Source organism: Mixophyes fleayi, chromosome 10, assembly GCF_038048845.1.
Source record: "Mixophyes fleayi isolate aMixFle1 chromosome 10, aMixFle1.hap1, whole genome shotgun sequence".
NCBI classification, from domain to species: Eukaryota; Metazoa; Chordata; class Amphibia; order Anura; family Limnodynastidae; genus Mixophyes; species Mixophyes fleayi.
Genome location: NC_134411.1, coordinates 58,085,075 through 58,098,377, shown reverse-complemented (window position 1 = coordinate 58,098,377; position 13,303 = coordinate 58,085,075). Strand labels below are relative to the sequence as shown.

Below are 13,303 nucleotides of genomic sequence, written 5' to 3'. Positions count from 1 at the left end.
GGCCCAGATTGCTTTACTGCAGCCTACTACAAAAGATTCTCCCAGACCTTGGTCCCCCACCTCAACACTCTGTTTAATGGTGTCCTGCATCGCGACCCTTTACCTCATTCGATGTTGGAAGAGCGCATCGTAGTCATACATTAGGAGGGGAAAGATCCTAGCGATTGCGCAAGCTACCGTCATATCTCCCGCCTTAATGTAGATTTCAAGATATATGCAAAGATCCTGGCTGCTCGCTTAAATAGAGTACTCCCGGATCTGCTCCACTACAATCTTGTGGGATTCATCCCAGGCCGTCAGGCCAGAGATAATACCCGTCATGCAATAGGCCTTGTCCAAATAATCAACCAGAGACATCTCCCAGCTATGTTGCTTTCCCTGGACACCGAGAAGGCATTCAACTGGATCCCATGAAACTTTAAGTTTCATGTCTTGAAGGCGTATGGCTTCTCGGCTGAATTCTTGATAGGTGTATCTCCCCTTTACAATTCTCCCACTGCTAGGGTTTTAGTTAACAGCTCTCTATCTAACCCCTCTCCCTTTCTAACGGGATGAGACAGGGTTGTCCCCTGTCACCCCTAGCTTTCACGCTGGTCATAAAGCCCTTGGCAGCAATGATCCGACAGACGGCTGCGATAACGGGTGTGGTGGTGGGACCCCTGGAATTTAAGATCTCCCTCTTTGCTGACGACATACTCCTCTCCCTCACGAATCCCCAGGAGTCTGCACGCCCTATGTAGTTTCGTGGGTGAGTATAGCCTTCTCCGGGTTATAAAATTAATTTTGTTAAATCGGAGGCAATGATCCTACATGCCCCCTTTCCCTCAGGGCCGGCCTACAGGCTAGTTTTGCTTTGCGCTGGCAGATGAATAAGATCAAATATTTAGGAATCTACATTACCTCTTCCTACGATAGGTTATACCTGGAAAATTTCCCCCCCTCCTGACTAAAATCAAACAAGACCTAGAGATGTGGAGGAGCAATATCATATCGTGGCGGGGGGAGGATCATCGCTGTTACTGATCCCTAAACTTCTATACATATTCCAGACTCTCCCGGTGAAAGTACCCAAGTCTGTGTTGGTGTTGCGGGATTTGCATTCCTTTTTTCTTAAATTTTTATGGCATGGCAAGCCCCCTAGAATCACTGTGGTAGTGCTCAAGAAGCCCAAGGCTCGTAAAGGCAGAGGTTTTCTGGATATCAATCTCTATTTCTTGCCATCCCATTTGACCCAGATTGCAGTGACCTATGCCCCCCACCAGACCATAGCGCGGGTGGACTTGGAGACTCACTTCATGGTGTTACCTATCCTGGCATCACTCTTGGGGCCTCCCTAATGTAGACAGACCACCAGAGGCTTCCTCCCTCCAATCTCTCAAGTTTAGTCTGTCCCTATGGGACTCATGTCGGGTCAAATACAAATGATCCTCCCTCATTTCCCCCCTGACTCCTCTCTGGAGTAACCCATGCATCCCTCTCGGTGATTCGTTACAACAATTTAAGCACTGGTTACATGCGGGAATAAGGGTGGTTTTGGATCTGGTCGTCAATGGAACTTGGGCTTCTATGTTGGCTCTGTACCACAAGTTTGAACCTTTTCGCCCAGTTTTCTTGGAATATTTCTAGGTCCAACACTTCGCTATATCCTTGCCCCCCCTTGAATCTCTCTAGACCCACACTGTTTCTGAGCACATGTGTCTGCATAGCCCACTTACTAAAGGGATGATATCTAGGATTTATAATTGACTTATAGAGACCACCTTTGATGCGCCAGGATGGCATGAATGGGAATCGAAGAGGGATATAGGGCCCTCCCCAGATGATTCCTGCTGGGAGGAGTTCAGAGAGGGGATTGCCAAAAGCACAATCTATACACTAATCAAGGAAACAACCTACAAATTGTATTATAGGTGGTAATATACCCCAGGCAGGCTGTCTAGAATGTTTCCCTCAGCTACCTCGAGTTGCAGGCAAGAATGTGGTCAGAGGTGTATGATGCTACATATGTGATGGACCTGCCCTCTTATAGACCCTTTCTGGAACATTTTCCTTGTGCTTATAAAGTCTGTGTCATAACAACAGGTTGATATGGACCCTTGGTCATTCCTTCTCTCTTGCCCCATACCTGATGAGAGCGCCCCCCCCCCCCCCCAACAAGCTTATCTCTCATATCCTAGAAGCAGCTAAATCCCCAATAGCCAAGCATTGGAATGACCCTAATCCTCCCGCTATGCAGAAACAACAGAATTACTCACTCTCTCTGTATGTTAGGAAATTTAGACTGTAAGCTCCAATGAGGCAGGGAGTGATGTGAGTGAGTTCTCTGTACAGCGCTGCAGAATTAGTTGCATTATATAAATAGCTGATGAGATGATAATTACATTTGCCATGTCGCAAGCATGGAAAGTATTACATACTACTTCTACTTCCACGACAAATCACATAAATTAGACAAGGTGTGGGCTCCGTGGTACTTACAAGAAAGCCGTAGTTGTCTATCCATTTCGGCTCCCTCCCTCTCCACTATTGGAATACAGTCCTTGGGCCACCTCCAGATCCCCCGGGCTTTGTGTGGTGCACCATATGTAAGATTCTTGTATTTGTTGATGTTTGATCTTTAACTGCATGGGGTGTATGTCCCCAGATGTGTTGCACGTATTGTCACTATATTTTCAATGTTATCAGTGCCTTTCCTACCCCCCCACCCCATTTTTTTCTCTCCCCCTTTACCTCCTTCCCCCTTCCCTCATTTCCAATCCTTTTCCCCCCTCTCCGCATTCCACAGATATAACTCATAAAACTAATGAGGAAACATCCTGTATATTCATATTTTTTCGAAGTACTTTGATGTTTGTATTCTTCTTGTTGTTTTCTCTTTAAATGAAGATTTTTTTTTAAAAAAAAGTTTAATAATCCAGGATATGTGTTTAAACATGTTGAATTTGACTAAAATAAGGCATTTAAAACCGACACATATTTTTATTATTTTGTTACGGAGCAGCAAAGCCAACAGCAGGCCACACAGGGCCGACAGAACATGATAAGCATGTCTGTACCCAAAAACCTTTTTTCTGCTGTGAGGGTCATGCCCCCTTAAGTTCCATGTCCCCACTTAGAACAATGCATGTATTGGAACAAGTGCAGGGAAATGGGTGAACGTTGCATGGGGCTTCACAGCTTATAAACCATCTCTGGGCAGGAGAGGGGGGGATGTTGGAGATTCCAGGATTGGCGGCATAGCATCAGAAGGAGGAGGGGCCACAGGAGAAGGCCAAAAAATAGGCGGGCCTAGAGGCGGAGGTGCCACAGCAGGAGGCCCTAGAAGAGAGGGCCCAAAAACAGGAGGAGTGGAGGAGGATGATCCAGAGAAGGAGTCAATGGCTGTGAAGGTGAGCAGTCTGTAAAGGCATAATCCCAATGAAGATAACTAAATTGAACACCTTATCCTAGCTGAAAAAAAATGTTTGTTTTTGTAGGCATGATACTAAGCTTTAAATGGCTCAATGTTGGCCAGGAAAGATGAGTGTGCATATGTCACTTCATAGAATGTATAGGTGTCTGAATTATTTTTTTTTTTTTAATTTTCATGATTTTAGCAAAACAAAAGTTGTATTTGCTTCCAGAAACAAGACTGCCACAAATCTATGTTTTTTAGTTCAATACTATGGTATTCTCTAAAAGATGTGTAAAACAAAGTTGTCAAAGTATTGTAAGCTATAGAGGCTTCCGCATATTCTGGCAGTGGGGACAGCCTTGATGCATTCTGCTTTTTTTTTGCATAAACCTATCAGTTAAGATTGCATAGTCCAAAAACAATTGTAAAAAATAAAAATAAAGGTATCTCCAAACCACAATTATAAATGTTGTATCTTTGTATTTAGGGCATGTTTAATTAGTGAAAAAAAAATATTATTACAAGACTTATATTTTCCCTTTTTCTCATCCACAGATGCTGCACATGATGTAATCCCTCCTTTACAGATAAGGAATATGGCCCAGACATACCTGTAAGACATCCATAGTGAGATGGGTGTCATGTGGTATTGTCTTAGTCATCACATGCCTGATGTATTCAAATACGTTTTTATTACAAAACAATTTAGAAAACAAATATATGCTTGAAAAAATAAATGTTTTTATTGCTGTTTAAATCTTGTTTCATTGTCCATAAATTTTATGAGGGATTTTTTCAAATTAAATGAATGCATTATTAGTAAACAGTGTGACTAATGTGAGCTATTAGTGGTGCTGTACACAATACATATACATGATAACGTGGTAATACTGAAGGTCTAAAACTGGTTTTATTTGCAGTTAATAAACAAACAGTTGCTAATGGGGATGTAGCAGTACAACAGAAATACAAAGTGTTAATGTAACATTACTGTATTCATGGCGAATATGATGTAAGGGGTAGATTTGTAATTGCAAACAGTGTTGATTCAGAAATACAGCGTATGCTGCACTTACAAACGTACGCATTTGCAAACAAGGATACTTTACAGTATATGTACCTGCATGTTCTGGGTTGATTTAGGTGTAAGTATATCTGATTCACACCTGACATAAACCTGGCACATTTGCACCTGTTGCAGAGCTGGACACATCTTGCGATGGGTTTAACTGAGCATATGCACATGTATACACCTTTCTTAATGATAATTTTTGCCGCTTATGCATCCAATTCAACATCAGCCCCCATAACCAGCAATTAGCAATTAGGAAAGATAATACGTCAATATAGATACTGGGGCCTCAAAATTTGAACTAATCCTATAGAAAGGTTCTTTAAATGTAAAGTTGATTTGCCTGTTTAAATTTATATGAGAAAATGCACAGCTCTTGTACAGTAGAGTTTGTATATGAGTACAATTTATGCAATTCCACAAGAACAAGAGAATGCACTGTCTGGTTAAGTAATATGTAACAGTATACACATCATAAGTTACCCGTTTTTGCTCATAGTATTCAGTGTACACACTAAGGGGGGTATTCATTTGTCAGCGGGATTGCCTTAAATCCCGCGGTCGACGCACGATTACCATTATAACGGTATTCGTGCGCGGAAAAAACGTTAATACGTTAATTTACTTGCTGGATTTCAGCTCGCAGCTCAGGGAGCTGCGAGCTGAAATCCAGCGAGAGATTACCGTATTAACGGTAATAGTTTTTCCGCGCTCGAACCCGCTGACAATTGAATACCCCCCTAAAGGTGCATTATGTAAAGTTGTAGGATAAACAATACATCGCCTCTGGGGATATCTGTAATCCATCATTAAATGGCTAACACCTGTAAAATTTCTGATACCCAGAAAATGATGCTGCTGTTTCCACAAATCGTTTCATTGTTACAAATATCCCTGGGGATATATCCCCTACCCTACAATATTTGATGTGAATCCCGTGAGCAAGCACAACGATTCTCGTTAAATTTGTCATTTTCATATGTTGTATGTTTATGTACACATATGACATGAAAACAGATGGTGTGTTTTTTATAGTAGTAGTTGTTGGTAGAGTGCAAGAGCTTAATAGTTTGTTGTAATTCTACACGTGGGTCCTTTGGTTTTAAAATACATTATACGGTTTTAAATACAATGGTAGTGGAACTGGAATAACTAAGCAGTGGGGGAGCCTAGATACTGTACAAATTGTATATGTTTCAAATCCTACCATGACCTGAAATAACTTTTAAAAAATTGAATGCGTTGAAATATTGACTTAAATATATAAGGTTCTATATATGTAATCTATGTAAGTCTACACTCTGACACAGTATAACAATGTATATTTACTAGTGATTTGCTGTATTTTTTAAAAAAGGTGTTGTACAGTTAATACACGGCAAAGCTTAATTTGTCACTATTTGTAATTTATTCTCATGCAGGAGGAAGATGGGAGGCCAAGTCCTTTTTGTTGGGTGCTTAGAAACCAATTTCTTTCTGAGAAAAAGCATTACTGAAAGAGTTGAGGAATAAATTTGGAAACAAATTTGGAAACAAGTAAGTGATTATTTCACATTTAAATTTATCTTTTACATTTTTTATTGTGTTCTCAATAATGGCAAGGATTGGTAAAGAGTGACCTGTCTGTTGCATTGTTAAAAAATAGGAAAAATAACAATGTCAGGCGCTGTCTCCGCACTGACACTTGGTAAAGGAGACGGACGCCTGCACCTTCTCAGCAACCACGTCATGTTGCCTAGCAGCGGAACGTTATCTCTGCTCACCTCTCTGCAGCCAGCATGTCTTACCGCCAAAATCTCCCTAACCCAATCGGGATGCACCTTAGGGTATATACAGCAGCCTCTGACACATGTCTAGTGCCAGAGTATTGGTTCACTCCTGCTCCAGCGTTTCTTGAACTTCTGATCCAGTGTGTTATTTGGTTCTGACTCGGCTTCCTGTGACTACTCTCCTGTGTTTCGTTTTGGTACCTCGCTGCCCGGCTGGTTTGACTATTTGGCTTGACCTGACTTCTCTCTGGATCCTCCCTGTGTACTGCACCGCTCGGTTGGCTCTGACCTGGGTTGCCTGACTACGCCTGTCTACTACTGTCGCTACACCGGTGACTGTCTTGGAGAACCGCGACCTGTGTACCCTCTGCAGTAAGCCCAAACCCCCTTGCGGGGGATCCTGGTGAATACCGGGGGTACGTTAGACTCTGCGCCTCCCTTCAGTTGCGCCAATACTGGTTAGTGGCCATCTCTGCAATTCCGTGACAAACAAGATGTCCAAGTAAACTCCATAACAGGTTAAAAAGTCCATACACTCCAATATAAAATAGAAACGGCGCTTCACATCCTCTAACTATAATGGACACTTGATGTTCCAAAAGTCTATATCAATAGGGGTACAATGATGAGGTTGATATCTAAAACAACCAAATAGTTTCTTGCCTTCTCTCAGTATAACTCCCAACTTTAGTTTAAACACAGGAGAGATATGGAATGTAAAAGTTCGTTACATATAAAGTCAAAAGAGTCAAAATACTTTCTTTGTACAATCCTCCAACAAGCTTTCAGATATCAAAAATTTAATTTTCCGGAATAATGGATAATTTGCTCTTCTCCAGAAAGTGTGTCAAATGCATCCGAAGAATATGAAAAAGAGAATAAACAACCACATAGTATACACTGTTGCAACTTCGAAGATAAAAAATATACGAGTGGATATTTAGCATGCAACACCCAAATCCATGACCAGTGTGTAATCATTCACCCAAAATAACAGCCCTCCCCTCCAAGGTATATACTTGTTTGGCATATAATCAGTTTCTTTTAATAGTAGATTTTTTTATGATGTAGCCAACTTGCCGATAGTACAGCGGATGAATTTAAAGTTGAAACACTGACTTCTATGATATTCATATATCATAAGCTCCCTCCACTCCAGTCCATACACTCCAGTTTTAAAAGTCAATAAGTATTATTTGAAAAAACACTTTCATGTACTAATAGTGGTTTTCCTGTTACAATCAAATTTTATTTTTTACATTTCTAACATTTAATAAATGGTTAGAACCCTCTTCACAATAACCCTTAAAATTTTGAATGCAGAAAGTGTAAGTGGAATTGCTGGAATAACCAAAAGGCAGAACCCCTTTTGCTGCTTCTTTATACCTGAAATCTGCTTGTGTAACTGTCAATAAAGAAGAAATTCAAATCTAACTGGTAAAGAACAGCAATCAGTTGCTACTGTGTGACATTGCCATATTGCAGCAGATCGGGGGCAGTTAGCCTAATATCAAAGTGTGAAAAAATAATTCCGTCATGATAATAAAAAGTCTACACACCCTTACTCAAGTTGCAGGTGTTTGTGATGTAAAACCTGAAATAAATATAAATAATGTCAGACCTATTTCCACCTTTAATATGACCTTGCAACCAGCAAAATTCAAGTGTAAAACAAATAGGAATTTTTTTACACTTGAATTTTGAATCCTTTAGTATTCAGACAAAAAAGTTCAACCTTAATCTCATTATGTGCAGAAGAAGGTATATTGTCACAGTGAGAGATCAGTTCCTGACAAAAATTCCTGCAGCAGCTTTAATATTGCTGTAGACCCTTGGTAGCCTCCCTGTTTGACATTTCTCCTTTTCCTGTAATCAACTTTGGAGGGATGTCCTGATCTTGCCAATGTCCCTGTTGTGCCACATTTTCTCCACATTGATGATTCATGACATTGTTCCATGGTACATGTAATGCATCTGTAATTCATTTATACCCCTTCACTGATTGGTACCTTTCAACAATAAGTTTCACAGATGTTTAGAAAACTCCTTGCTGACCATGGCCATCCAGTGCAACAAAAAATACAAATGATTAATCCCACAGCTGTTCCTGTAGAATTTTCTTGCAGTCAGTCACTTTCATTGCTGGCAGGTTATGCGAATTACCTTTTAACATGATTTTGAATATGATTGGTTAACTCTGAAAACAGAAACAGCATCATTAAGAAAGGGTGTGCATGGGAGAAGTAGTGATGGGAAATCTAGTTCATTTTGGAGATTAGTTCATTCTAATCTAGTTCAGTCAAAAGATTAGTTAATTTGGCTCATTTAACTCAGTAAGTTCATTTGGCTCATTTGACTCGGTTAGTTCATTTAGCTCAGTTAGTTCAGTTAGATCACTGGCTCTGGAACACTGCTGTGAGAAGTGATTTGAGACATAGATTTAGTCTATTACACATACTGTAGGCATAGTCCTGTTAAAATGATCAGATAAGTTTATTATGTCTGATCATTTTTAATATTTTAAAATGGGCAATCACTGATACAAAAACTAGTAGTGACATGTTGAGCTCTGCAAAGTTAATTACATTTTCATTATTATTTTTTACTTCCATAATATGCAAATGAAAAAGATCCAAATTCAGAGTATTATAAAGTGTCACTTTTTTGCTTTTAAAATACAGTGATTAGATCAAAAAACTTACCTTTGACCTAATACGTGCCAACTCTCCCAGACCTACCCGGAATTCAGGAGTCTCCCGGTCCCGGGAGACCTGCCAATTCTCCAGCATCTGCCAACTTCACTAGTGAACTGGGTATATTAGAGCTGACATGACAAGTTTCTTGCTGAATCCCACCATTTTGGCCCCACCCCCTGTGACATAATGCCTGACTTGGGTCTTTTTATAGCTATAAAAAGACCTAAAACAAGCATTGCTTCACTGGGGGAGGGACCAAAATGGTCCCTCCGTCCATACCCTGCTCCAGGACGTGACCAACATAAAGTTGGCAAGTATGACTAATAAGCTTCTGTCATTTATCTAGCAGAGTCTATAAAATGGCAGAAACTGATTGGTTGCTATGGGCAATGTTTCCACTTTATCTCTCTTGAAGGTTTAATACATATCCCCTGTATATATGGTGGAGTAAACAGAACTACAGTATATAGCATGCAGTACTCAGCAGTGCACTGTGTCTTGAGCTGACAGGAAAGGGAATGTATCCTGTGACTTGTGAGCTAAATGATTCAGAAGAGCCAGAAGAGTCAAATGAGTCAAAAGAGCCAAAAGAACTAGATGAACTATTGAACTCCTGAGCCCGGAGAATGACTCATGACTCTTAGTTCAGTGATCAGCTCCACAGAGTCTCACACAATGTCTGAGCACAGCAGTGTCACCTTTGGTAGTTTAGAGGTACTGACTCATGAGTATTACATGAGAGAGCTGAATAGCACTGCTGCTGTATTAGCACCTACAAACCCAGTAGCATATTTAGCACAGATAGGAAGTGTAGGGAGAGGGAAGTTTAGGACCCAGTACCAAAGCCAGAATTAAGACTATTAGGACAGTGATTTTATCACAGAAATGTGAGTAGCATGAACATACAGACACTCACACATAGGCTTTAGCTAGTCAGTGCAATTTCAGATTTTTTTTATATTAGATTTCTATTTCATGGATTGTGTTGTGCTTTCTACTTTCCTTTTACAGTTAGGAACTAAAGAGCCATTGTGAATGAGACAGTGAGTGAGGCTGCTGGAGCTGCTCTGCTTTATCTCTAACTCCTCCCACTTGTTTTAGTTCCTGGTGAACTAATCTTTGCCAGAGCTGTGAACTAAATGAGTTAGTTCATTTTGAACTGATCATTCATGAACTACCCATTACTAGGGAGAAGGGGTGTGGCCTGGTTGAGCATGGATTAGAACACGTTGGTGAGAACTCTCCAGCCTTACCATCCGATATATATCCTACTACAGTGTGATTTCTGCGCCAGACATCTCTAACCTAGTGGCTGGGATCCTCATGTATTGGTGCCTAAGTTGTCTACCCTGGTGCTACCTGTGGTGTCCGCATTTCGTTCGCTTTCGTCATAGACTGTGAAATCCCTCCGATCCTCCGGGAACCCTGCTCCGTGGTCTTGGGACATCTGCCTCCTGCACCACACCTGCTCTTACCTGGTCTGCCCCGACAATAAAGGTGACTGTGTACGCTGTCTGGAAGGTATGCCTGTCAGATTCACCGCTCTCCTGAGAGTCTGGTGCCTGGGTCTCAGAGCGGCTCATCCGGTCCTGGTTTTTTTCGCCAATAGTCACCTCTCGCGCCATCTTGTGGTGATGATTTCAGGTTACTGCGACTACCTCTGCAGCTGCCGACTGGACCTCCTGTGGCTCATAGTGCTTCGTCTTGTGGACCCTGGTGTGTTGCAGGTAATTTAGTACCTGCTTTTATATAAGCTATCTTGCAGTGACTCACATGCTGGCCTGGAACTGGCTCTATATACTCTCCTGTAGCAATTTACATCTTTACCATTTGTACATTCTTCCTAGTGCTGCAGACTCGCCCCCTTTCTGCCTCCTGTGTTTTCAAGCATTTCTCTCTGGATAATTTTGGATTATATTATTCTCAAATTGTGTAAATCCTTTGTCACTTGCTGCATCTGCTGCATTTATATTTGTACTGTGACACTCACAGTGCTATTATCCCATGTCAGACTCCCGTCTTGATAGTAGTGATATATATACATACATACACATACACACATATGTGTATGTGTGTGTGTATATATATATATATATATATATATATATATATATATATATATATATATATATATTCCATAGACAAAAAACCTTACGGTTTAACATCTCCAATTAAGGTTCCTTACACACCATCTAAAATGTAAAGAAACTACTCAAACTCCAAAAAGCAATGAAATTACGACGATTAAGGCAGGAACCTTAATGGACGTGTTACTTGCACTATACAGACATGGTATGCCATCACATCCTGTGGTTAGCTGCAGATTCATCAATATCATGGAGTGAGATTGCTGTCACTCACAAAATGGTGGAACTGCTATTTCACAGATTTGTGTGTTCACTGGAATACACACATGCAGTCTATGCAACTGAGGATCTGAGCCACTATGTAGCAGAAAAGATAAGCCCAGCAAACTTCCCACTCAGTCCTGATTTAAAGATGGTAACTTATTTAAACGTATATGGAAATTGGGAGCTACATTCTAGAGCCTGGTTTGTGAATGTACCGAGATTAGGCAGACTGGAACCCGATATTGAGGATTTAGTATTCGTACTCTCCTTCTTTAACTTAGGATTTAATAAACTGTCTGGTTAACTTTGCTATAAGACCTTGTCCTATAGAGTACCTTTCACTTCACCAGAGAGGGACTAATGAGCATTTATAACATCTGTATCTATCTGTATATGCTGACACGAGCACTCTTTGCACTAGCAACATATTTCGTATTACTGTTGGCAAACCATTTGCATGAAGTTTTTACTTTTTAAATAAATTAATCTGATATGCTTTATTATTATATTAACATAAACTACCTCTTATTTTACATTTAATGTGGGAACATATTCTAATTTTATGTAAATACCCATTGCTGCTTTGTTCTAGGGCTCTCTGTGGGTTTGGTTTACAGTACTGTGTAGTTTACTAATATCTAAAAATACTAAAATCCTTCCTGCTGAAGTCTTGTTGGCTTTATATATCCTTGAATTGTTGTTAAAAAGGCAGCTTTGGCCTTTTAAGGTAATTAATGGCAAGCATTGCTCACTGGTAAACTAAGAAGAGGCTTCTACACCAATTAAATGTATTTCAAATATATTGTTTTCTGGTTATACTTTTTTATAAAGTTGTTCTACTGTATTTTTCTAATACACTGAGGCCCTAAACTACGATAAAGGTAAACTAAGAAAATGTAATAGTACTGCATGTGTGTATTCTAGTGAACACACAAATCTGTGAATTAGCAGCTCCACCATTTTGTGAGTGACAGCAATCTCACTCCATGATAGTGCTGAATCTACAGCTAACCACAGGATGTGATGGCATACCATGTCTGTATAGCGCAAGTAACCCGTCCATTAAGGCTTCTGCCTTAATAGTCGTAATTCCATTGCCTCATCCGCTGCCATTCTCCTCCTCTCATCCACTCCCCTTCTCCTCCTCTCTTCTGCTCCCCCTCTCATCCGCTCCCCGACTTATCCGCTCTCCCTCACCTCCTCTCCCCCTCTCATCCGCTCCCTGTCTCTCCGCATGGAGGGATAAACTTTAAAGTAAAAGCAGTGCCAGGGTGTCACTCACCAGACTGTGAGTGCTTCTTCCCGTGTGTTCAGGAACCGTGGCCGTCCACCATCCTGAGGGTCTGCGCATGCGCAGCCCTTTCAAAACCTTCCTGTGTTTCCTCGTGTATTCAGCGCTGCTGATTCCTGTGGTTTCCAGACCACTTCTACTCCTGTGGTTTCCAGACCACTTCAACTCTCCTGTGTTTCATCGTGACTGTTAGCAGATTCCTATCCGCTGCCTCCGTGCACCTCAGTCTTCAGACCACTTCAATTCTGCTGTGTTTCATCGTGACTGTTAGCTGATTCCTATCCGCTGCCTCCATGCTCTACAGTCTTCAGACCACTTCAACTCTGCTGTGTTTCATAGTGACTGTTGCTGATTCCTATCCGCTGCCTCCGTGCACTACAGTCCTCTGACCACTTCAACTCTCCTGTGTTTCATCGTGACTGTTTGGCTGATTCCTATCTGCTGCCTCCGTGCGCTACAGTCTTCAGCTCATCTCAACTCTCCCGGATTTCCTCGAGACTGCTACAACGGATTCCTATCCGCTGCTCTCTGTGCTCAACAGTTCCAGCTCAGCTCTACTCTCCCGTGTTTCATCGTGGCTGCACCTGCTGGTTGCTATCCGCTACCTCCGTGTACCTGCAGAGTCCTGCTGGCTGCTACTTCTCAGTTCTACTCGTGTCTGCAGCAGCTGATCCGCTCTCCGTGCTTCTCAGTGTTCCTGCTGGTCTCTACTCGCCAGTCTGCATCGGAT

General features: G+C 41.3%; 1 protein-coding gene across 4 annotated transcripts in view; it reads left to right on the top strand.

Moving 5' to 3' along the window:
• Positions 1-13,303, top strand: part of TSNAXIP1 (translin associated factor X interacting protein 1) — a 403,075-nt gene that overhangs the window by 346,480 nt on the left and 43,292 nt on the right. For 2 of the 4 annotated variants that reach the window (XR_012679541.1, XM_075188810.1), the window contains exon 15: positions 5,888-6,002. Coding sequence is in view for 2 of the 4 variants with exons in the window: in XM_075188810.1 (XP_075044911.1) it covers positions 5,888-5,962 (75 nt within the window). In the remaining 2 variants the exon portion in view is untranslated. Of the gene's footprint in view, positions 1-3,949; positions 4,008-5,887; positions 6,003-6,111; positions 6,811-13,303 lie in introns of those variants that run through there. The other 2 variants (XR_012679542.1, XM_075188811.1) reach the window with 2 other exon arrangements.